Raw genomic sequence first — 25,708 nt, 5'->3', positions numbered from 1 at the left:
TTTTATAAATGCTTTATTTCTATAAAATCAAGTAGTAATGTCCCCACTTCCATTCTGACTTTAGTAATTTGAGCCTTCTTTCTCTTCTTCCTTAGTCAATCTAGCTAAATGTTTGTCAATTCTGTTGGTCTTTTCAAAGAAGCAGCTTTTGGCTTCATTGATTTCTCTGTTGTTTTTCTATTCTCTATATCTACTTTAACTTTTATTTTTTTCCATCTGCTAACTTTGGGTGTAGTTTGCTTCTCTTTCTCCAGTTCCTTAAGAACTACAGGTAGGTTATTGATTTGAAATCTTTCTTTGTAATGTATGTATTTAGAATTATAAATTTCCCTCTCAGCACCACTGTATCCCATACATGTTGGGTGTTTTTTTTTTCATTGTCATTTGTCTCAAAGTATTTTCAAATCTCCCTTGTGACTTCTTCCTTGACCCGTTAGTTAAGAGTGTATTGGTTGGGCTTCCCTGGGGGTGCAGTGGTTAAGAATCTGCCTGCCAATGCAGGGGACACGGGTTTGAGCCCTGGTCTGGGAAGATCCCACTTGCCGTGGAGCAACTAAGCCTGTGCACCACAACTACTGAGCCTGCCCTCTGGAGCCCATGAACCACAACTACTGAGCCTCCTCTCTAGAGCCTGCATGCCACAGCTACTGAAGCCCAAGCGACTAGAGGCCATGCTCCACAACAAGAGAAGCCACCGTGATGAGAAGCCCGCGTACCGCAACTAAGAGTAGCCCCCGTTCGCCGCAACTAGAGAAAGCCCACGCAGCAACGAAGACCCAATGCAGCCAAAAATAAATAAATTAAATAAATTTTTAAAAAAAGAGTATATTGGCTAATTCTCATATTTTTGTGAATTTTTCTGTTTGGACAATTCATTTTAAATAGCTCCAGAAGCAGATTTCTCAACACTTCTCTTGGAAAGGCTGTCGTATACCAAAACAGTCTTTAACAACTTTTTCTGCTTTTGAGCTTAACTCTCTTTAATATTAAGACCTTTTGGCACTTGCCCAAACTCTGGTGTTCCCCCAATATATAGGCAGGTCACTCAAAAGTCAGCTCGCTAGATTAGTTTCTGGTGAAATCTAGTAACTTTGTTGGTAGTTCAACATTGCACCAAACATATAACCCCACTGTGATGGACCAGCTGTAGCTATTTATGACTGGGATAATCACCCTTAATTCAATGGTCAAGGGCAAGCCGCAGTTTACCTCTTTGAATGAATTGTCCTTTTGCATTAGAAAAAACCGTTTCCACACTAGCAATTCATCACTCATTTTTCTGGGTTTTTCTGGAGAGATACAGCAAAACAATTCAGGTATCTGATTAGTGTACAAAATGTGGGCAAGAGGCAGAGTGGAGGCTTTGGAAACATAAGCTTAAACACCTGACATTGTTCTCAACTGAAATCCAAAAGCTTGTACAGTGTGACAAACATATGTATCTTGTATTAAGTAGAAAATTCTAAATCCTTGCAATTTAAAAATTCTAAAATCCCTTCCAATAAAATTTAAAAGTTTTAAAATCCCATGAATTTATTTTCTGATTAGACTTGAATATATATTAACGAGTCAGGTAGTATCAAGTGCTTTACTAAACATTATCTCCAATCCTCACCATGACATTGGGAGGTAGCTTTCTTCACTCTCATTTTACAGAAGGGACGGACATGATGATTCAGAAAGGTAAAGTAACTTGCTTAGGAATTAAACCTAGGGGCTGAGTCCAAAGTCTTTGGATTTTCCACTTCAGCCTTTATTTTTCAATCCATATTTTTGGCTAAAATCTCATAAAATACATATAATATGATGGCTACTGAAACATTTAAATTATAAACATCTGATGATTTGATAAGTGCTTCAATTATTTTAAAGCAAATTATTTAGAGGCATGACGGGCAATTTCCTTTTCATCGAAGCCTCATACATTCTGTTAATACTCCAAACACAAAAGATGATATTTAAAAAAACTCATTCAATAAATATTTGCTGTATGTGATAAGAACTTTATTAGACACTGGAATGAATACTAAGACAATTCCTTCTCTTAAGGAAATCTGGTATGTTAACAGGACATTTTAAAAAATCTTATATCAGCGAGTGTATCTCACATTTTGACAATTAGTTTGTATGTATCTTTTAGGGAGGAACTCAGATTCAGAGAAGTAAGGTAAAGTTTTCAGGAGATGAGACTTCAGCTGAACTTTCAGGACAAGCAAGATCTGGATATATTGATACGTGAATAATTTCAGAGCTAGAACTATGGTACCTAAAATATTTAACTGAATTGGCTAACACTTAACCGAATGTGTATCTTATAACAACATCTTTAGTCTTCCCAACAATTCTGTGAGACATGGACTATTATTATTTCCATCCCACTGATAAAGAAACCGAGGCACAGAGGTTAGGCAACTTTTTTGACATCTTCCACATTCAGCCAGCACTGGAAGAACCGAGATTCAGACCCAGAGAGCACAGGGCCACCATGTCACACTGCCTTCCTGGGTACACAGGTGACAGTCTGGTTGGGGGAAGCACCTCACGTGGTTGGACTGGGTGCTGCAGCACAGAGGACCGGGATGAGAGCAGCCTGACCAGGACAGAGGGCACTGTTCACTGAAGCAGTGGGAAAGTGCCTTGCAGAGACAGGCTCATAGATTACCAAAAGCCACGGGACCCAAAGAGCTTAAGATCTTGCACAAAAAAGTGCACTTTGCTTTTAAAAGATGTATTTGTATAAAATCAAAAAACCCAGGTGTTGTGGACTACATGATGTTTGTGTACCGGTGAAAATCCATTAGTTGAAACCCTAACCCCCAGGGGATTGTATGGGAGGTTGTCTTTGGGACGTAATTGGGTTTAGAGGAGGTCAGGAGGGTGATGAGATTAGCGTCCTTAGAAGAAGAGAAAGACACTAGAGCTCTCACTCCTCCACCGGTCCCACAGGGGAGGAAACCAGGAAGAGGGCCCTCACCAGAACCCGACCATGCTGGCACCCTGGCCTCGGACTTCCCGACCTCCAGAACTGTGAGAAATTAAACGTTTTCGTTTAAGCCACCCAGTTTATGGTATTTTGTTAAAATGGCTTAGACCCACGCAGACATCTGGGAAATGTCTTTCCCCTGGTGTCAAATGTAAACATTCCCTTCAACCCATGGACTGGGAAACTGACCAGATGTAATACAAAATGTGTTCAAAAGTATCACTTCCTCCCTGAAAAACCCTGTGTGCTTGGGGACCTGGGGTGTGTGCTCTGGGGGCTCAGTCTCCTCGCAGACCCAGAGCCCCTGCCATCTGCCAGAGGCAGGTGTGTGATGACAGGAGAGGAATGACGGGGCAACTGGGTTTTGCCCCCTTCATCACACGTCAGTAATAGGGCATGAGGATATAAAGAGGAAAGAGCATATTTATAGATGAAAGGACTAGAGTTAAGGTGGAGAAAGGAAATCTGCTGAATGTGGGTTAAAGAATCTTACAGGCTCAAGCTCAAGCCCTCCATAACTTTGCTCTCAACAGCACAAAACTTGGTTGTCCAAAGATTTCTGGAAGAGGCAATTCTTCCTCTCCTGCATTCCTCCCACGGCAGGTGATTCTTCCATCCCATTAATATGGTGGGAAGATTATGGGCTTTGGGCAATTGTGTGCCAATCAGCCAGCGGGGCTCCCTGTACTATATTTAGCTATCTGAGTCTGGAGTTCCCTCAAGTGGAAAAAAGAGCATAATGAGATTCACCTGGCTTTAAACAAGAGGAAACCAAGGAGCAGTGCCTGATCCATGGTAGCTTCTCAAGAGTAGTGGCTTCTTTTTTCTTTACCCAAATAAACACATGATTTAAGGAACTTAGGAAGAAAAAGAGATAACTTCTTGGATATAAGAACTGAAGTAAAGCGTGCCCAGAAACGTGATCAGAAGCAAGGGCACAGGTTGGACAGATTTTTAGCACAGAGAACTCACCAGTTCACACCAGGACCAAACAATCCTATAGCTTCACTTTGGTCCCTTGGGGAGCCCAGAATCAATCCAGACTACAGTGTGTCCCAAGACTCCATTCCATTTCCTCAGAGCTTTGCTATCCTTTGAGAACAGGTCATTGTATCTCTCCCGCCTTTTGACATTCCCTTGGGAATAATCCCTGAGAGAGTCCCATTTAGAGATAAAACCTTATGCACCTTGGTCCGTCCCCCCCCACCCCCACCCCGCCAACTTGTGTAAGGCTTAGGTACATGATTACCTACTATCCTATAAGTGATACTTGCAACGAGTTAGCTTTATTCTAACGAAGTTGAAAGCTCAAACACTTGGGGATTCTTTTGCTTTCAAGGCCATTTTGCACTACAAGAATTGACTTTTCTCCCCTCTGAAATGTAGTAAATTCCAATTACGGGAAAAATCGGTAGCATTTGACAAAGAACCTGTTCCAACGACCAGCTGCCCTCTCAACAAACTAACTGGCTGATAAGGGAATAAACTCCCCTAAAAAACAAGCAACAACAGTGACAACAGCAAAACCTCTGAACAGTGATGGTGACCACAGTAATTATCACAGGAAGGTTAGCAAAACAGAGAAAACAAAATTCAGGTTCCAGCCCTAATACTTCCGAGTTCTTTCATCTCACAAAATGGGGTCACCAACTCTTTCCTTGCCTACCTCGTGGGGTTTTGTGAAGATTCAAGAATGTATGTCAAGCATAAAAACAGTAAAATGAGATGCCTCATTACAACCTGCCACGTATGAATTGAATACGCATTGTATAGACACACAGTATACATAATCCACTATTGTTCTAACATGTCGGTGAGTAATCTAGTTTATGCTTCTGATATTCTTACATATTTTATTAGAAGAAATGAAATGTTATGTGTCAAGGTTTGTATAATGCATTGGAGATAATAAGGGCAGTCTTTGAGGCTCTGGCCAGAAAAATCAGCAAGCCATTGTTTCAAACAGGAGGATGGGACAAGCTTTTCATCCAAGACCTGGGTGGAGGTGGCAGAAAGACTATTGTGATTTATCCTCTATCATTTCCAGATAATCCGAAGAAACTTGGATTATCCAACAACTTGATCTTTGAACCATATTATCTTATCCTTGTCCCCTCATCCCACTGAGTTTCTTTTACTAAATTTGTCTTTGAGGGTCATGCTTTCATTTTTTCTCAGGGGGTCCAAAAACAACTTACAGCGATCTACTGCTGCAATGACTACTAAAGTCTGGTTGAGGACATACCCTGGTGCCCCTTTGTGAAGGAAGAGGATGACATTTCTTTCACAACTGAGTGACAGAGAGAATGCTTTCCTTGAAGAATTAATGATATTTGCTCCTCTGTGAACAATGAGAATGAGAATCATGGAACTCGTAACTGACTTTAACCTTCTCCATGAGTGACCTTATATTGTGAATTATTTCTCACCTTAAATCCAAGGGCGGGTAAAATAAAACATTCCAGTTTATTTAGTGTGCCATTACTTGAAGGTTATCAGCTTATTTAAAAAACAGTGCTTAGGGCTTCCCTGGTGGCGCAGTGTTTGAGGGTCCTCCTGCCGATGCAGGGGACACGGGTTCGTGCCCCGGTCCGGGAAGGTCCGGGAAGATCCCACATGCCGCGAAGCGGCTGGGCCCGTGAGCCATGGCTGCTGAGCCTGCGTGTTGGGAGCCTGTGCTCCGCAACGGGAGAGGCCACAACAGTGAGAGGTCCGCATACAGCAAAAAAAACAAAACAAAAAAACAGTGCTTGAAGGAAATAACCCTCTTGTGGTTCTAATAACTACTTAAAACTAAATATTTTTTACAAATCTTTAAAGAAAACAGTTTTATTAATTAAAAAAACAGTAATACTAATTTTGAAAAGACTGTCGATGTCATGGTGGTTTATTGGGTAAATACAAAGTATAGGCCCTTGCTCTTTTATTTTTTTAAGCAAAGCCAAAGAGATTAGAAACCAAGTAGACATATTCTCTTTAGAATAGAAACATAAATTAGTTTTAACTAACAATTAGGCACTTAAAATGTAAATGTAAAATGGCATTTTGAAGTACAAACTATAGTTACACTCTTAAATTCCTCCTGAAATGTTTTTATAAACACAAATGCACAAGCATGGAAAACATATTTCTAAACTAAGATAATTTTCCCCTTTTAAAAAAAGAACCTGAATTCAAATCCCATATGATAGACCAATGATTAAGGTACTGGTGGGTAGGGGAAAAGAGCTTCTGAAATTTACATATTTAATTAAAACTTAAGCATTTAATAAAACTATTACAATAATATACAGTATATATGATAATGAAAAATATATGTCAGGAAAATAATGAATTCTAGACTTAAAATTCTACTTTACAACAAGGCACTTAACACATTGAAACAGTACAGTAAATTTCCAAAAGATTTAATTGGCTACTTCTCAAACCTTGTAATAATATTTCTTTTGTGAATATACTCTAACATAACCATACATTTTGCAGCATTAATCATTGCATAGGAGGTAAATTAAATAATGAATTCCAACTTGGCAACTAGATTAACTTATATGTTTATAGTTTCTTCTTTTTCTTTTAAAGGACAGTTTTAAATAATTCCACAATAAAGAACTATTCTCATTCATGATTCATTCAGAACACAACATATTTAGATAAATGAATCATAAAATAAATCACAACTTATAAGGTGTGTAACTGTATAAAAACTTATCTTTGGGTACCTTTTGACATGATTTTCAGTGTTTAGGTATTGAAGTCAAGAGCACTTCTTAAATAGAAGAAATATTTTTAGCAAGTAAGTCAAAGGAGTTAAATTATTGCAACACAATGACATTAAAAAAAGGACTCTATACATACAAATAGAAAAGCCTTTAACACAGGGCATATTAACTATAATATGCTTGATTTAACCATGTAAACTCAGTTATTAAGAAATTCCTTCTCATACTTCCTTACACTACAGAAGTGAGTGTGTTAAGACCAGCTTAAACTTTTAATCAGTTTTACAGTGCAAAACAAAAAAATTTTATAAAAGAATTTTAAAAGAAATGCTCAAAATATTCAAGGAACAAGATGTGAACTCTCGACTGAAAAAGAAACTGCATGAGTTCTAGCATGTAAAAAAAAAAAAAACCACATAAGAAAGACAGCCAACCTGATGTTTCAAAGTAAACAAAGTATAGGCAGTTATAAAGGGAGACATTAATGATTGTGATGGTGAGAGGTAAAAACGGTCCGCAAGTTTTCTTTGATCAAACTTACAAAAGATTAGAATTGCAACCCCCTGTGATCTAAGCACATTTTCCCTTTGGGAAAGGTTTAAAATGCCTTGAAAATAATTATCCTTTTGCATGATGCTTTCAGATTATTGACAAAAATAATTTTTAAAATGCCTTTCAAAACACGAAAATACACTTTAAAAAGTGGCATTTGGGGCTTCCCTGGTGGCGCAGTGGTTGAGAGTCCGCCTGCCGATGCAGGTGTTCGTGCCCCAGTCCGGGAAGATCCCACATGCCGCAGAGCGTCTAGGCCTGTGAGCCACGGCTGCTAAGCCTGCGCGTCCGGAGCCTGTGCTCCGCAATGGGAGAGGCCACAACAGTGAGAGGCCCGCGTACCGCAAAAAAAAAAAAAAAAAAAAAGTGGCATTTGTGTTCCAAGTCATATAAAGTATTTCCACAAGGGGGCACTGCTATACAGCAAAGAACCTTTGCAATGTCATCCATCAACCAAGACTAGAAACTCGGGCTCACTCACAACCGCCTTCCTTCCACAGCAAAACTTGTTTCCCAAGATGCCAGTAAATTAAATAACAAATTCTAAATTACTTTGGGTGGAACCGAGTAGGTAAGAAGGCTTTATTTTCAGAGCTAGTGGAGGAGATCAAAAAAATAGAATCTGAAAGGAATTTATTTTCATTTGAAAGAATTTAGAAAAAAATGTGGCATCATTTACAGGAACTATTATAAAAATACTGCACCGAGGACTTAATCACAGAAAAAGCTTCAAACAAGGATAACGGATAAGATCTTATAGATTGATTAGCAAGGAAAAGGAGTTCCAAAAATTTATTGTTTCAAAAGGCAAGCTCATAATTATGATTTTTTAATCAAGGTATAATCGACATATAACATTATATTAATTTTAGGTATACAACATAATGATTTACTTGTATATATTGTGAAATGATCACCACAGTAAGTCTAGTAATTGTTTATGCTTTATATCCCAAAGTGGCATGTTGGGTTGAAACTGAAGTTTGCTTTCCTAAATGGGTTTTGTTATTTCTCTTATTTTCCCATCTAGAAACTTTGATATTCCCCACCCCCCTTATTTTCATAGCACATGCTTTCACAGCATTTATTAGAGAGCTATGACATATACATGTAAAGAACACGGGAGCAGTAGTGTCCACAAATGGGGTCATAGATGTTTTTAAAGTTCTTTAAAAGGTGATGGTATTACGTGAAAAAAAAACCAAAACAGGATTATTTGACTAAAATGCAAGGTTTATACTGTTTTCAAGGATCTCCATGATTTTTAAAGCTTAAACACCTTTCCTTACTTAATTTGAAGAAGAGTGGGTTATCTAAGATGCAGCTGAATAAGGCTCTAAGGTATAGCAGGTTGTTTTATTTGAATTCGAGGCTCAAGGAATATACCAATGTTAGGAGAGCAAAACCCAGGCTTCCATATCAGATACTTTTCGTCACAATTAGACAGCAGAAATTTAAAATCAGTGTTTTCAAGTAGAACACATTGTCTTATCGCAGATGTCAATATTTAACAAATGAAAATAAGTGAAAATTATGTAGAAATATAGCTAAACACAGCAGGTAAGCTACACATATGTTTCTTACTGACTTACTTAATAATAAATACCAGAAAAACTTCTTGCATTCCAAAGCCTGCCAAGGATGTTTAGGGTTTCAATTCTTGTTGTAAATAACCAGATTAGTCTGTCTTTCTGTCTTTGAATTCAACTTTTAGTGTTTCTTTTTCACACAGAGAAAGAGCCATACTGAAAACATATACAGAATTTTAGCACCAAAGGATGATGACCCTTCTGAACAGATCTGTATTGTGCTTCTCTCCAACAATCTAGAGGTCAATTTTGTGTACCGAATCAAGGCCGACTTGTTTACAATGACAAATTTAGGGATGTTTTTCATTCTAAGTGGGGAGAAATTTCCACCTTCAGTATAAATGTAACTGCCTCCTACCAGCCCCCCTGGCCTCTCCACTCTCTGACTAGTGTTGATGACTTTGTGACCTTAAATTTTTTCCTACGGTTACTAGAAGTCTAAAGAAATTAAGCCAAGAATTATCCAAAAGATTCAACAGCATTAAATAATGCACTACATCTGGTCAGATTTTTAAAAATCCATCTTTTCTTTTTTTTTTGCATCACCTGAAAGAACTTTAGAAACTATTATCCCCCTTCATTGAGTAGCTGTAACCGACTAACACACCAATTCCAACCATACATTATAGTGCAGCACCGTGGTATAATTTTAGGGTCAAAGTAAAATTACTCAATTGTGGTATGTGTCCTTAGGACCAGTACATAAGAAACGGAGTCTCTTGCTAAAAGGCAAGGATGCATTAAACTTTTGGATTCCATCTTGGTTTTTCCATAAAGCACGATGTCACTAGGAAGAAATGGATTTCAGTGAAATGTGAGCAACTGTATTTCTGAGTTCCAATCTGCAGCTCTAAAACGGATCTCACACAGGGCGTGACCTGGGAGAGAAACCCAGGCTTGTTCCCCACAAGGACATGAGCAGCAGTTCATACAGCTATGTGTGTTCAGCCTGTGCTACCCTGTTGACTGCTCTGGGGGTACAGGTGCAGAGTTACCGGGTGGACAGCAGGACTCCTCGTTAGCATAAACAGCCCCATGTCTCCTGTATATCTGTCATAGAGATCTTAAAATGAAATATTTACACACATGTAAAATCTGTGGGGTGTGTCAAATACTTTGATATTTTCTTAGTTCATCTTTTTTTTTTAAGTTATAAAATTATCAGTTAAAAAAAAAAAAGAAAGTGAAAGTGATATAGTACATTGGGTGGTAGCAGCAGCGCATATTCCCAGACCTGACCCTGACCTTCCCCTTGACAGAGCAGAAACAAAGTTCACCTGAAGTTCACTCGCAACCCATGGATCTCCCCTTCGCTGATAAGCCTAATGCTAAAAATCACTCTCAACATTAGGTGATTCTATTTACACAGTGCCGTATATATCAGATTTTTATTTAAAACATTAACAAATTCTTTTGACCTTGGAGGGAAAAATATTCCTGAAAAAATTCTGAAGTAGAGAGCTTTAGTGGAGAAAAAGAATGAGGGAAGGAGTAGTATGTTCTCTGGCACCTCCTTAACAAGCTCATTAGTAAAATCCCAGTTTGAGGGCTTGTGACCAATGAATGAAGAGCTGCAGGAGAATATAACTTTCTCAGGGTGAATAAAAAACCAGTCAAAGGGTAATACTTCGTTCATCTTTCTAATCATTTGCACAAAATTTGGTCTGCTTCATTTAGCAATCAGTTCTCCTAAAATAAAAACAAAAACAAAACTATACCTTTGGTTACAGCGATAACTCTTTTGGTCTAAGAGCTGATGCCTTTGTTTTTGCTCCTCAGGTAGATTTTTCATTATCTTCACCGATCTTCTGAACCCGTGAATACTTCTTGCAAGACGACTTAAAGCAGCCAGGAGGCCAGGACAGTGGCCAGGAGAAGCAGCAAGGAATTGAGCCTTGTACGTTTTTCTCAAAAAAATAAAAGATGGGGAACCACCATGCTCGAGACAAGAAATTAGTCTGTGAAGAGACCTTCAAGTTCTGTAAAAGGTAGAAAAAAAGTAAAATGAGACATATTTTTCACAATTTGCATCCTAATTTGTTTCTTAATTAAACTGTCATTTGCTGTAACTGAACAGGGAAAGCAGCAGAATCCGGATCGCAAGGCAATGCTTGTCTTTGCTCCTTTCCCCTAACTCTGACAGGACTCCGGCCACACTTCCAACCCCCTCTACTCTTTCCCTCTCTGTGGCTCAGGCGAATCTTTTTTCTTTTTTTTTTTTTACTTTTTGGCCGTGCCTGTGGCATGTGCGACCTTAGTTCCCCAACCAGAGATCAAGCCTGTGCCCCCTGCATTGGAAGCGCGGAGTCTTAACCACTGGACCACCAGAGAAGTTCTCAGGCAAATCTTCTGCCTGCAATTCCAGTAAGACTGGAGACTCAAGAATGGGTGGGAGAGCTAGCTCTCCGGGAGGAAAAATTTTCAGGATATGTCACTGGTCAGATCTGTGGGTCAAGGAAGATGGAAGAGTGAAAGGAGAGCTCATAAGGTTGAGCATATAAGTTTAAGTGAATTGACCTAAACCACACGTTTAGGCGGCAACAGCAGTTATTCCCATTAAGCTACTGGAAACTCCGCTGTGTGAAAAGGGGTCCGCTGCATTTAAAGAAAAGAAATCATCCAAGGATAATTTCATCGCTCTCACCTTTTCATTGGCCATGGAATGGTACCACCAAAAGAGCCGTGTTGTGATATAATAAGCAACAATCACATCGACAGTATAGTGTTCGTGTGCTACAAGAATACAGATGATCCCAGCAGCGCTCAGCAGCCAGCAGATTAGATGATACCACCAGAAGTGACGAGGCGAATCTGGGCAGCAGAAAAGTGAACAGTTAATAGGATTCCCAGAGGTGGACTGAATGATGACAGTCTATCCTAATGACCGGAGAAAAGTCTAAGGCCAGGGAGTCACTGAAGGAGAAAATGGATTACCCAAAATGAGTCCCCGTGAACTGGCTGGGATTTGCTCCGGTTGCCCGGGGGAGATGGGGTGCTGTTGGTAACAGGTCTAATAGTAATTCCCTGGGGCGGTTGGTAACACTAGATACTCTAGGTCTTACCCACAGTGTTTAATAATTAGGAAGAGAACAGAAATATTTCACATTAGGTTGGAATTGGCTCATACTGGCTCCTGTAGGGACCCTACTGGAAAGAGAAACAGGAGAGTGAAAAGAAAGGATAGTTGTCGGGAACTCCCTGATGGTCCAGGGGTTAGGACTCAGCACTTGCACTGCTGTGGCTGGGTTTAACCCCTGGTCAGGGAACTCAGATCCCATGAGCCGTGCTGTGTGGCCAAAAAAAGAAAAAGAAAGGGTCGTTGTCTATGAAAAAGGGGCGGTGGGGTGGAGGAGGTAATGAGAAAGCAAGAGTAATTTTAGGTCTTATATATAAACTTACTTTGATTTCTGCAGGGGGAGAAAAATAGTATTTGTGGCTAGCAATATTTTGATTCTCAGCAATTTTATACTGTTATTGCCAATAGCAACTATAAGACACTCCCTATGTAAAGCGTGGGATTCATGCCTATTCACTTATGGGTTTGAGCCTTACCTAGAGAGGGCACTAAGTTCATGACACTGATCAGCTATAAGAGAGAACTAAAGCGCTCGGTAGGTTACACATGATCGCACGACCCCCAGCCTTCCCACACAGGTGGTAATGACACAGGTGTAACTGGAACCAGTGCTCATCTCTAATAACTTTTCTTTTCTTTGAATGACTGTCTCCTTTTTTCTATTTTAAAGCTTTATTAGCTCACAAAGATAATAATCGAATAAACTAAAATTTATTTCATATTTAACTGTGTTTATATTTATAGTGATATTTACTTTCAAGTGTGGAAGAATGGTTGGATAGCAAAGAGATCCATTTCCAGAACTTTACATGACACATCAAATCAAACATGGTTCAAATAGAAATTGAATAGCTGTTGCTCATTTAGTCCTACATGGAACAGTAAGATGATAAACCCGTATTTGCATTTGAAAGTCTGATTTCCTACTTCTGAATGTGCAGCTCGTTATTTCCAACTCTTGCTTGGTTCATTCTGCCACGAGGTTCTAGCAGATAACTCAGGAAATCCGAGAATTTTATAGCTAGGAGAGGCCTTACTTCTGCAGCCTGGGGGGCCAGATCCAGTCCCCATAACTGTTCTGTTAGGATCTGAATGTTAAAAATTGAAGTAACATTCAGAAATCTGGAGATTTCACTAAATATGCATTCTCCAGCACCACAGACCTCACCCCTCCCTGAACCCTCACATCAGCCCTGCTTCCCTTCCTAACAGGTCATCTGGTATTTACCTTAAAAGTCCAAAATGTCTGAGCAAAGCACAACTATTTTCTATTTGTTTATCCACAAGAAGCAAAGCTGAAGTAGGCAGGGAGTAAAGAGGTGGCCCATTTTACTACTCGTGGAATTGAAAATGAGGTTTCAGGAATGGCTAGATGCCCTAGCACTGCTCTCCTAGCACATAAAAATGTATTCTCTATGAGCTACCACACTGGGATCACTGCTCATTAATTGAGAACACTGGCTGGCCCAAAGAAAAGATTTAATATAAACTGTTTTGAAATAGAAATGGCAAAATGGTAATCCTCTCTGTTCTCTCATTCTACCCACAGGGATAACCTTGAGCTGAGAGATGATGATACAATTATTAATGAACTCCACTGTCTGTGTGGGATCCTAGCCCTAGCTGTCAATGAATAATAGAGACAATAGACTTTGTGTAGTAGTAAGGTAAAAAAAAAAATAAAAGAAAAAGTAGTTTTCTCGACTAGCAAGACATTTGGTTCTAAGAGCTACATTGATTTCTCCAGGCTAATTTTATAAGGAACCTAAGTCCCAAAGATAATATTTGCACACCTGTGTCAGACCCTCTCTTGCTAATCCACAAAATGATTCTGGTCCCACGTTTTCAACTCCTCTCATGACTAAATTCAAATCTGCTTGTAACAACGGAGTAAACAGGGAGAGTCCAAAATGATCAAAAGGCAGGAAAGCAAAAAATATACAAATGATGTATCTAATTCTAGAAGCAGAATGTTCAAAGAAACCACTGGAACCAATGCTTACTCGGAACAACGACACATGGTATAATTTAGAAGGTAACTGTTTTTCCTAATTGCATAGGAAATGGGCGTAAACATGGAATGCCCAGTTTATGTACAGAACTGACTCTGAAGTTGGGTTTGTATCAAGCATTACAGATGTGCCCTTTTGTTTCTCACCAAAACTTGGAGAAAGTGAGAGTGGCATCGACATATATACACTACCAAATGTAAAATAGCTAGCTAGTGGGAAGCAGCTGCATAGCACAGGGAGATCAGCTCGGTGCTTTGTGACCACCTAGAGGGGTGGGATAGGGAGGGTGGGAGGGAGACGCAAGAGGGACGGGGATATGGGGACATATGTATACATATGGCTGATTCACTTTGCTGTACAACAGAAACTAACACAGTATTGTGAAGCAATTATACTCCAATAAAGATCTATTTAAAAAAAATAGAAAGGAAAAAGCAAAATGTAATTCTTTTCTTGATGTACGTAGACTTATACAATTTAAACAACATCAAGCTCAAATCATACGTGGGGAAGAAAATGTCTCTACATACTGCATCAGCCTTTATTAAAGCATAGAAATAAACACAAAGTTGCCCTGCTATTGCTCTGAGGTGAAAGTACAACAATGAGCAATACATCCAGGCTATTTCTTAGCAATTCTATAAGATCAGACAGCTTGGGTTTCCAAAAATTCTAAACAGAGCCAGGAAATTGGTAGTGTACCCTCTGCAGTCAGTCTGCTTGAGTTTGAATACCCCATCCTCCAATTACTAACTGCGGACTGTGGCTTAATTCATTCACTTTCTTTATGCTTAAGTTTCCTCTGAAAAATGGGGAAAAAGTGTTTCCCTCATGAGGTAGCTACAAGGATTAAATGAGTTAATTTGCATCAAGGCCTTGGAATAGTGCCTGGAACAGAAAAAATAGTACTATGTCTATTTGCTGTTATTGGTAATATCACTTGGTCTTCAATTATTTTATGAAACTGACTCTCAGTTTCCTGGGATGTTTTCTCTTCATTACCTTATGTTTTCCACCCACAGTAGCTTCACTCTAACATGTAATTCCTCCCGGCCCTCATCCTGCTCTTTTTTTTTTTTTTTTTTTTTGGTATGCGGGCCTCTCACTGTTGCGGCCTCTCCCGTTGTGGAGCACAGGCTCTGGACGCACAGGCTCAGCGGCCATGGCTCACGGGCCCAGCCGCTCCGCGGCATGTGGGATCTTCCCAGATCGGGACACGAACCCGTGTCCCCGGCATTGGCAGGCGGACTCTCAACCACTGCGCCACCAGGGAAGCCCATCCTCCTCCTCTTCTTCTATAAGCTTTTAGGATCTGCAGATTAGAGAGAAGATCCTACAACCCAAATGAACCTCTGGACTGGAAAATGACTGATCTTACACAGATCAGTTTTTGCTGAACTTTCCACAGCAAAAGAGTGAGCACTATAAACAACATAAATCGATCTGCCCACCACCCAGAACCTGTAACTAGGTATTAGAAATTAGAAATTTCAGAAGATTGAAATTTAAGGGGGGGTTATTGGCGCACAGACAGAGCTAGGTTCCTCCCCTCCACCACCCCTCTCCAACCGTGTAAGAACAGAACTATGGGGCAAGGTGCAAAAGGCCCTCTGCCTTCAAGTCAGACAGTATGACAAAGGCTGAACACTTAACATGCTGCTCTCCTAACTCAAAGCTTGTGTGTAGCATTTAGAAAGAAAACAATTCAGAAGATATACAATTGTCACCAAAAAAAAAAAAAAAAAAAAAAAGACCTCATCTACTACAGAGACCCTCTTCTCTTTGTCATATTGCCCTCAAAGCAGAATTAAAACCTATAACCCCGGGCAGTCTATGGGGCAAGAATTCACTTCTGCACCACTGGAAGATAAACCTTGATGGGTCTAAACCTGTTTGGATTAATGACAGACTAAGAGAAGAAGGGAGAGAAGGGGATTAACCAAGGAGGACAGAGGGAAGGGCCTCCTTCCCCTGGTCTCTGCCCAAAGACCTCCGTGATATGCTCTGCAAGTGAAGAAAATTGAGATAAGCCTCTAAAAGAACAATGGCATGGGGATAGGGTATCTTGGAACTAAAGATGAAGGTTAATACCGACCAGCTTGGTAGAAATGGAGGGAGAAGCATCACTACTTCAAAAGGATTTTGAGATAATGGGCCCAAATATACAAAGCTTCAGAAATCTGCTAGGCAGCTAAAACCAAATACAACCTCCTTCACGATGCACAAGACGTTATTCAAGCCCCCCCCCAAAAAAACACAATGCCACTGGAATACACAAGAATTTTGTATAATGGGAATTAAGCATATAAATATGGGGAAATATTTCATATTCTCTTCTCCATGTTGCTTTCTAAGAAGAAAACGGTTAGTATTGGCAAACTGTTTCATGAAGTTGCATATTCAAGCACAGAAAGCTACTGGAAGGGACGAAATTAGAATAAAGTGGGATAAGGAAACATTACAAAAGGTTTAAAAAGGGGAAAATATTAACCAAAGTATTTGGGGTGATGGAATGCATGTTCCATACAATGGAAATTTCATTCAAAAGTCCTTTCCAGGGCTTCCCTGGTGGCGCAGTGGTTGACAGTCTGCCTGCCGATGCAGGGGACGCGGGTTCGTGCCCCGGTCCGGGAAGATCCCACATGACCCGGAGTGGCTGGACCCGTGAGCCAAGGCCGCTGAGCCTGCGCATCCGGAGCCTGTGCTCCGCAACGGGAGAGGCCACAGCGGCGAGAGGCCCGCGTACCGCAAAAAAAAAAAAAAAAAAAAAAAAAAAGTCCTTCCCATTTGGCTCTGGAGCACACTGATTCTTTTTTGCAGTAACCTTAACAATGATTCTTCTTTGTTTCAACATTAAAATAGCTTTTCATACCTTAAGAAGTACTAACCAAGGAGGGAGACATTTTGGAGGCACGCTAAATGTTAGCAAGAAGCCAGGGCCAAGCTTTAAGCCTTCCTTCAGTGTTCAAATCACATACGACTGGTTGAAATGATTTAAACACACACACACACACACACACACACACACACACACCTCTTTCCATAGCTATCGATTCCAATAGAATAAGGACTCATCCGTTTCAGGGCTTAGGGATCCCGCCCACTACAACAATCAATAAAGCAGGAATGAGTTATTACTTACATTCTTTGATGAACAGATAAGTAAGTGTCAGCACAACTGTGTGACCGCTGAAGAGGAAGTCTCCACACAAGATATGCGACCCAGTTATGGACAATCCGCCACCAGAAATCAACCGTAGAATCCGCTGTACTTTTGCCTGAGAGTCTCCGTTGAGCTGAATGACACAAGAAGATCAGGAAAAAAATGTATAAGCTGATAAAATCATGTTTTAGCCTAATTTATGTGATATTTAGAAAGGCCACCAGGTTGTGATTTTTTTCTTTTTAACTTCAGTCAAAAAGAATCCAAGGGGGAAGCTCCTCAAACTGGATTTTATTCATTGTATTGGCCAGTTTTAGTGATACGCTTTAAATTATTCAATATGTTACTAATAATACATTTTAGTGGTGGTGTGTCCTTGGGCAAAGCTTTTAAAAATACTAATAACCAATGACTTCACCACAGTTATGGACTAAAAAGATCAAAGCTCCTTTCTTTCCTCTTTGCAGGGGGAGGCTGGGGTTTCAGATGGCAAATACTTGATTCGGCTGCACTCCACATCACTAATATTCTACAGTGTATTCATACCTTGTGTTAGGTGGGCAACCTAAAGTGTGCATATAGCTGTATTAACATCTGATCAAAACATTTACAGTTAAAAAGAGCTGCAGTACATTAACTAATTTAAACAGGCTTGAAAATGACAGATTAGGGATGTACTGGCAGCTGTAAAATGAGTAGCTCGATCAGGAAAAACACCCTCCAAAGCAATAACCTGTGTGCTGTTGCAGGAGGTCAGGAGAGAGCTCCCTGGGCAAGGGTGGAGAAGCCCCGAGAAGCTGTCGTGATGACATGGGGAACAATGATGGGTTAGGGCGGGAGCTTGAGGCAAGAGTCAAAAGTTCATATCCCGTTAAAACTTAAGCATACAGGTATCACTTACATGTGGAATCTGAAAAATACAACAAACTAGTAAAATAACAAAAAAGGAAGCAGACTCACAGATATAGGGAACAAACTAGTGGTTACCAGCGGGGAGGGAAGGGAGAGGGGTAATATAGGGGTGAGGGAGTGGGAGATACAAACTACTGGGTGTAAGATCGGCTCAAGGATGCATTGTACAACACGGGGAATAGAGCCAATAATTTGGCAATAACTGTAAATGGAGTGTAACCTTTAAAAATTGTATTAACCCCCCCAAAAAAACGCCCCCCAAAACCCAAACCTTAAGCATACAGGAAGGAGAGTGGACTGAGATAGAATACATGGGAAAATGGAACATTGAAACACTGTACGGCCGGATGGAGGGTTTCCGATCAGTCTAATAGCAAGTGAATAGGTTTAGAAAATCAAAGAATGACACTCAGAAATAAAATGGGGTCAGGGTATACACAAGAAGAGAAATATAGAAAGACCATTAATGACTATTTTCACTTGGGACCAGGGGCACAGTTGTAAGATACAGTGCTTTTCATACTCAGCGATGATCCTTCTGGGCAACTGGCCCCTGAAGCATGGCCAGGTCAGACATGATGGTGGCAAACTGTTTGGTGGTGTAGACAGGTAGTGTCTAGTCCAAGTAGACATGTAGTGGTGAAGGAGGGTAAGATGTGTACAGATGGAGGAGAAGATGGTCTAGGAGTAGAGAAATTGAGTCTCCAAAGCAGGTGGGAAACCATCCTATATGGTAAAATGGGAATTACGGCAGGATTCCTTGCCTAAAACTTTCCTGATTAAAAATATCTTATGGATCTGGAAAGCTTTCTGGTATTCAGGCGACCCTTGTAAAAAGGCAAACACACTATCGGGTGATAGTTGAGAATTAGGCTCTGCAGCAGAAAATGACATGAAACAGGATTAGAGGGCAACGTGAGAAACTGGAGGTTTCAAAGAAACTCAACTTTCTTCAAGAGTTTGCTTAGGCCGAGCCCAGCTGGCAAAACCGAGAGAACATGTGCATTTTATCAAGAACTGAGTCCTTAAACCAAACATGCCAAGTAACAGGTGACCCTGCCTTGAAAAGACAGGGTCTAGCAGGCAGTAAAGGATCCAAACCCGGAGAAGGTAAGGACTGTTGACAGTGTTGCAGGACTCACTTCAGGTGCCCCTCAGGAAAGGCGTACTGCAAACCACATAAAATGACGTGAAAGCCCTTGATGTGGAGGATAGAATCTAGCATGCGCTTTATCAGATCAGCCACAGACCTTCAGGAATTTCTGGTTGTGCGGTTGGTACAAACAACTGTCAACAATGAGATCAAATAGAAAGGTACATACACTCTGCCTGACCATTGTGTTCCCAGTTTAAAGAACACATTATTCATTTCAAAACTATAATAATATTTTTTTTATCCACTGACCCACCCCAACTCAATACTCGAATTTTCTAAGGGCAGAAACACTTAAATTTCTTTACTAGAAAGAAATTTAGATGGATCAAAAGACATAATTAAACCAGGAACTAAAATACTGCCACACATTCTCTTCTCCCCCCTTTCTTTTCTCCCCCCTTGATTCCATATGCCTTCACAGAACAGAGGAAGGACTCTCTTCTTGCTTTTTCTGTACTTTCTCAGTTCTTAATTCCTCAGTCCTGTCACTGCTATCTTAAGATGTCAGATCATGCTCAGCATAAATGTTAAACTGAACTTCAAGAAAGGAAATTTTAAAAGAGGGCTGAAAGAAAACTGGGAAGGGGGAGGGTAATAGTGAGAGTTGGGATTAACAGATTATTTTCTAGTTCTGTTCTATTTCATTGAGGCCCTCTATCACACACCACTAAAGACTCTAGTTCCTCTTAATTTCCTCATTTTTCAGACCCATTCTATGCCATTCCTGGTTATGAAGCTGAAGATGTAGAAAACCAGGAAGAGAAGCATTGACCATAATAACCAAAACAGACAGAGCTCAGTGTTCTCAAGGGTTCCTCAAACTATGACCTCCACACAACATTTCCCACAAAAATAAATTAGGTACAAGAGAGCCCAACTTGGCTGCTGCCAAACCAGAAACCTTACCATCCACACCATCCCTTCAATTTAGAAGAGAAGTCCTTTGGACCTCTATGGCCAGGATGAGAGGGAAGCTTTCCCAGGGAAAGGAATGTAGCTGTGCCAGCCCAACATTCCTGTGGCAAAAGGGGTTTGAGAAGCTAAATCATTTCATGTGAGTTCTAATAACTAGGTCAATATCTATTTGAACACAATTTTCAGAACTCAAATTTTGCAACTGCAAACTAAAACTTGGGTGTGTGGGATGAAGCAAATCGTTAAGCCAAGGACTTAAAGTAAACCATAGGATAGAGAAGGGGGAAGACAACTGGAAAACTGTGAGAGCCAAGGATTTCACTAAGGGCCTATCACTGTGATGGCTTCTGTGCTCACATCCACTAAGTAACAAGTGATGGGAGGCATCAGTGACTAGTCAGATAACCTTCCATAGCAAGTGGCTTCAGTATACACAGTTCTGTCATTGCTCTCAGTCACTAAGGGCATTCTATAGAGTCAGCAACAAAGGAGACAGGTAGATTATCTAACAGTTTTGTAACCACAAAAATCTAAGGAACACTCGAAGCCAGCGGCTGAACCACATTTAGAATGCAACTCTGCCTCTTGCTCTGTAAGACCACATCACCTCTACTGAAACAAACTGATCTGTGTTTGTTTTACTGAACCACGATCCAGGCACCAATAGCCTGCTGATGCTTCAGGAAAAGGTCTTAGGTCTTGACATCTGAACACAGGGGCTGTTCCCAGAGCTTCCACTGTGAACATTTGTAGCTTGGTTATCCAGCAGTACATTTGCTCTTGTGGCTTCTGAAAATTGCAACTTTTCCACAGAAGATAATCTTTACATGCTTTCTGTAATCATAGCAATTCATCCCTGCAAACCTCACCCGTTACTAGGATGGGCTTGCCTTCTTTCCTGTGGCCATTTCTTCATTTAACCCATTGCAATAACCCCTTAGAAGGGTTTATTATGCTTCTGAACTTCTCCCATGACTTAAATTAGTTTCACTAAAAATCAGTCAATGTTTAAATTCAATATGTACACTTTCAATTACAGACACTTTCTGCTTTGATGGCTTTGGAAAATTATAGCTTCTCCAAACCACACCTATATTTGGTGAAGGAGACTGTTGACTTCTTCAGAACAACTCTATTTTTCCTTCCACCTTGGACATCTGCTTAGTGTTCAGTTAAATATGATAGACTTCATTCTCTTGCCCAGAAAGCACATGATTTGTCAGTTTCCTTTTTAAACCAGGGCACACTGGGGTCTAAGATGATTAACAGCTCTCTTGAGAAATGACTCTACCTGGAGAAACTATAAATCCTGCTTACAACAGTTTCAGTATCCATTCTCACACTCTATCTCAGTGAAAGGCCACTCGATCCTTCCAGTTGCTAAAAACTTTGAGGTCATCCTTGACTTCTTTCTCTTAAACCCATATCCAACTTATTAGCACATCCTGTGGGCTCTACCTTCAAAATATATCCCGAGTCAAACGGCTTCTCCTCATTTCCACTGCCACCACCAAGGTCCAAGTTCCTACAATGGGCACAGAGGCCCTGTGAGATCTGTGGCTGCATCATCTCAACTCCTATGCAGCCACACGTGTCTCCCTGCTCTTCCCTGAATGCACTATGGTTAAGTTATTTCTTTGTCCTGGAGTTCTCACCCCATTCACACGGCTCACTCCCTCATCTTGGCTGCCCAAAAGCTTTCTTATTGAAGAAGTTTTCCTGACCACTCTATAAATTAGTACCTACCCTCATAGACCCTTTCACCCTTACTCAGCTTTACTGTTCTCCATCTGATAGCCACCTGACTTACCACCATGTAACAAGTTATGACTTCATTTAACTGTCGCCATCCTTCAATAAGAATATACGTTCTCTAAGGGCTTCCCTAGGGGCGCAGTGGTTGAGAGTCTGCCTGCCGATGCAGGGGGCACGGGTTCGTGCCCCAGTCTGGGAAGATCCCACATGCCGCAGAGCGGCTGGGCCCGTGAGCCGTGGCTGCTGAGCCCGCGCGTCCGGAGCCTGTGCTCCGCAACGGGAGAGGACATCCACAACAGTGAGAGACCCGCGTACCACAAAAAAAAAAAAAGAAAAAGAAAAAGAATATACGTTCTCGGAGGAGGAAAACTTTGTTTTGGTCATTGCTGTTACACAGTGCCTGGTATATAACAGGAACTTAATACTTTCAAAATGAATTCATGAATGAGTAAATGAGAAGGCAAAAATGCAGAGTCAAAGACCCAATAGTAACTTCCAGTTAGCAGAAGATGAATTTTTTATGCACAAACATATAAGTTTTATGAACACATTTTAATGTTTCCCCCCAAAATCTAAAGCAAAACAAAATATGCTAGATTTCAATTAACATATATGAACGTGTCTAGGAGAATGCATAACAGAGAGCAGGTGTTCAATCACTGTTTGCTTAATGTCCTCTAAATGGTAATTCAGAGGGGCTTACCTTTGGAGCACACTGGAAATGCATTCCAGGCACAGGGAGAGTAGTAACGTACATCGTGATACAGCGATATAGGTACAAAGTTCCAATGATAAAAAAGAATCTGCGCCCCACTATTGACCTAAAGGAAAAACAGGGATGGGGAAAAATAGGTTTACTGGGGTTTTTTGCTCCTAAGGCAACATAAAATAATGTTTAAAAGGGTAAAGAATAATTGGAGTTTTCAGAAGTGAAGATTCACATACTGCAATTGATCTAGGTGGGTTGGGCCCCAAAGGAATGAGTCTCTGAGGAGAGGGGGTGTTAAAGTAGATTAAGGGTTTTACACAACTACCACTCCTGAAAAAGGTCCCCTTTGCCAGAGAATTCAATGAACCTCTCTACGTTGTCAATCAACTCACTGCATTAATAAACCCTCTCTTGAGAACACAGCAGAGGTATAAGCGAGCCACGGTCACAGAGGAATTAACTAATGAGCTAAGGTGATACGACATAATTGGGCACACAGGGAAATGGGACAACTCTTTTAACCTAAGTTATATAAGCAAGGTTTATTTGGAGACTATCCAAAAATATTCTGACAACTTAGGCATGAACTATTTTGTCTACAACTATAGAGATTTTCAGAGAATTATATTTTGAAGATGTTCAAAGTGTCCTCGTGCATTTAAGGACATTTAAGAGTGAAGCTGTAAACTGATTAGTTTACCCTGATTTTATGCAATCTTGATCAAAAGAGGTAAAAAAAAAAAAAAAAAAGAATCCCACAAGTCCTTTTTCACTTTATATGTTTCGGTGAAGACAGTTGTCTTGACTAACATTAGTCCCTGTCCTTCGCCCCCTAAGTCGTCAGTCTAAGGCAGTGGTTCCCAGAAGCTGGCTTTGAGCACACTGTCCTCCAAAGGGAAGGGTTCTGCCCATCTGCACCACTGTCTCTTGGGTACCTGAATGGGCCTCAAGAATTCTGAAGATGACTGTTGTGTAGTTAGAGGTGGGCCTATAAACTCTGGGCTCTATAAAGATGGCTGGGATCCACAAAGCCCCTAGGATTACTAGTTATAACTTCCCTGGTACACAAAATATGTTACTCCAGGTCTCCCATTTTCAGAGCTCTCAAACTTCCAAAACCAGTGATCAAAAACCTCTGGAAAAACAGGCAATTTTAGGCATGTGGAATATTTTAAGTTTCCTCCAAGACTGTGGTCTGCCATGGATCAAGGTCTAATTCAGGTTACTGTTGGGACTTCTAAAGCATCATGTACAAATATAATTTTAGCTGCCTGTCTCCAAGAGCTATTTTAAGGAGATTCCAGGGTTTCTGGGGTCAAAATATAGAGAGAAACACCTTGACTAGTTGATGAAAGTATCTATTTCTTGCAAGGCATTTCTTTCAAAGGCTTGCTATTCTAGCCCTGCCTTTTCTAGTACTGAAAAGGAACAGGTAATGAACATTGCTGAGTGCTTCCATTTGGTTAAGTGAAAAACTATTCTCCCTTTGATTGAAACCCAGGTTCAAAAAGAGTGCTGAATTGTGCTCCATGCTGTTAGACAAGGTGAAGTAATAAGCAGGAATTATTATGGGTCAATTATATTCATTCCAGTATTCAGAGTTCAGCTGTACTCAGAACAGAAAATTAACTTAAGAGGTGAAACATGCACTCTGCAGCCTTAGTTAAAGAACTACTGCCAGTGATTTTTTTTCCCCCATAGCTTTCAAGGTGTTTTAAGTGAGAGAGTGAGAGTGAAAGAGAGAGAACAACTAGAATTTCTTATTCAGCTGGAATGTTCAAAACGGGTTATAAAAATGACTCTACCAGTTATTAAAATATAAGATCCAATTCTATATGAAAAGGAAAAAGGAAAATTAGTGTGATGTCCCCAAGTTTTTGCTGGTGGATTGTGACCCAAACAGTAGCTATCATTAAAACATGCGGCTGGCCTGTGTGAAAACAAGTTTTGACATGGTAAAACCGAAGTTGGCACTGGAGAGACAGGTAACAACTGTCCTCTACGTGAAGATGCAAACACACCGAGACTGTACTGCAGGCTGGAAGCCAGCTACTTACCCGGCCCTGGGAAATTTCTTTCACACACATATACAAATAAAACTTTGCTCTAAAACAAAGGAGAGAGCAAATATCTTTGGCCTGAGCAGTCTCTCTTATATTCAGTGTCAATTCCAGACACTAAAAAGGAAAACGCTAAAGTTCAACTGCTACACTGTTTGCTTGTAGCATAAAGCACGTTATAACTAACAACTTTAGCGTAAAGTTCCCCTACTAAGTAAAAGACAATTGACAGCTATGTTTTTTACTTATACATTATTAAGAGAAATATTTTAAAGAAAATGCTTAGGAATGAACTTCAGTTTGTGGAATAAGTTTTCAAACCTGCACACCTGCATGTGGGGAACTCTTTAACAAAAATAGACTGAACTCTTCAAATCTCAAAGCAACAACCAATTGAAAGAACAATATAGCGTAAATTCCTTCTTCAAAAAATGATCTTGTGGCATTGCTACTGAAACCCTATTTGACTCTGAAGTGTATTGACTATGTTAGTATGTATTACGCTTTCAAAAGCCTCCGTTTATGGGCAATGTTTTAATTAAACTTATATTTGTGATTTAATTATTAGAATCTTAGTAGAGAAAAAACATCTGAATGATGGCTGAGGAGAAAAGAGGAATTGAGGGGCCTTTTTTCTTAATGGAGTAGCAGTCAGAATTCAACAGGGAAGCAGAAATAACCACCTCAGAGCTGTGTCCTATTTTTAAGTATCTTCAAAGCAAAAGTACCTGGCTTACTACACTTCCTGATTCCCGCTATTCTAAAATGGGAAGACTGAAACCAATGAACTGAGTGCTCCTTTGTGATGGCTTGAGGAAACCAGAAGGCACGTTTACTTTAGAAATCTAAAACCCAAACCGCATGGACCCAGCTCTAAATGCAGTTTATTAAACAAACTCTTGTGACTGGATTGCCAAAAGGCAAAAGGAAAAGGCATGTAAAATTCGAGAACTCTTGAAGAGAGGCAAACCTCAAAGCCTGCAATTGACTATAGACCAATATAGTCATCACATTATGAGTAACAGAGAAAAAAGCTTCCCAGCCTACAACTTTCCCCACCTGTCAAGAGCCTGGAATAACACAAGCATGATGAAGTGAATGTTATTC

The 25,708-nt window shown here is 40.3% G+C and overlaps 1 protein-coding gene across 2 annotated transcripts in view; it reads right to left on the bottom strand.

Moving 5' to 3' along the window:
* Positions 1-10,216: 10,216 nt before the first annotated feature.
* Positions 10,217-25,708, bottom strand: part of SGMS2 (sphingomyelin synthase 2) — an 80,977-nt gene continuing 65,485 nt past the window's right edge. For both annotated transcript variants that reach the window (XM_029234593.1, XM_029234594.1), the window contains exons 3-6: positions 22,536-22,653; positions 17,074-17,227; positions 11,488-11,654; positions 10,217-10,822 (exon numbers count right to left, since the gene is read on the bottom strand). In XM_029234593.1, coding sequence (XP_029090426.1) covers positions 10,619-10,822; positions 11,488-11,654; positions 17,074-17,227; positions 22,536-22,653 — 643 coding nt within the window. In that variant the 3' untranslated portion in view covers positions 10,217-10,618. The remainder of the gene's footprint in view (positions 10,823-11,487; positions 11,655-17,073; positions 17,228-22,535; positions 22,654-25,708) is intronic.

This window comes from Monodon monoceros, unplaced genomic scaffold (genome assembly GCF_005190385.1).
Source record: "Monodon monoceros isolate NGI ecotype Baffin Bay Population unplaced genomic scaffold, NGI_Narwhal_1 Super_Scaffold_20, whole genome shotgun sequence".
In the NCBI taxonomy this organism is placed as follows: domain Eukaryota; kingdom Metazoa; phylum Chordata; class Mammalia; order Artiodactyla; family Monodontidae; genus Monodon; species Monodon monoceros.
This window is presented reverse-complemented; position numbering and strand designations above follow the sequence as displayed.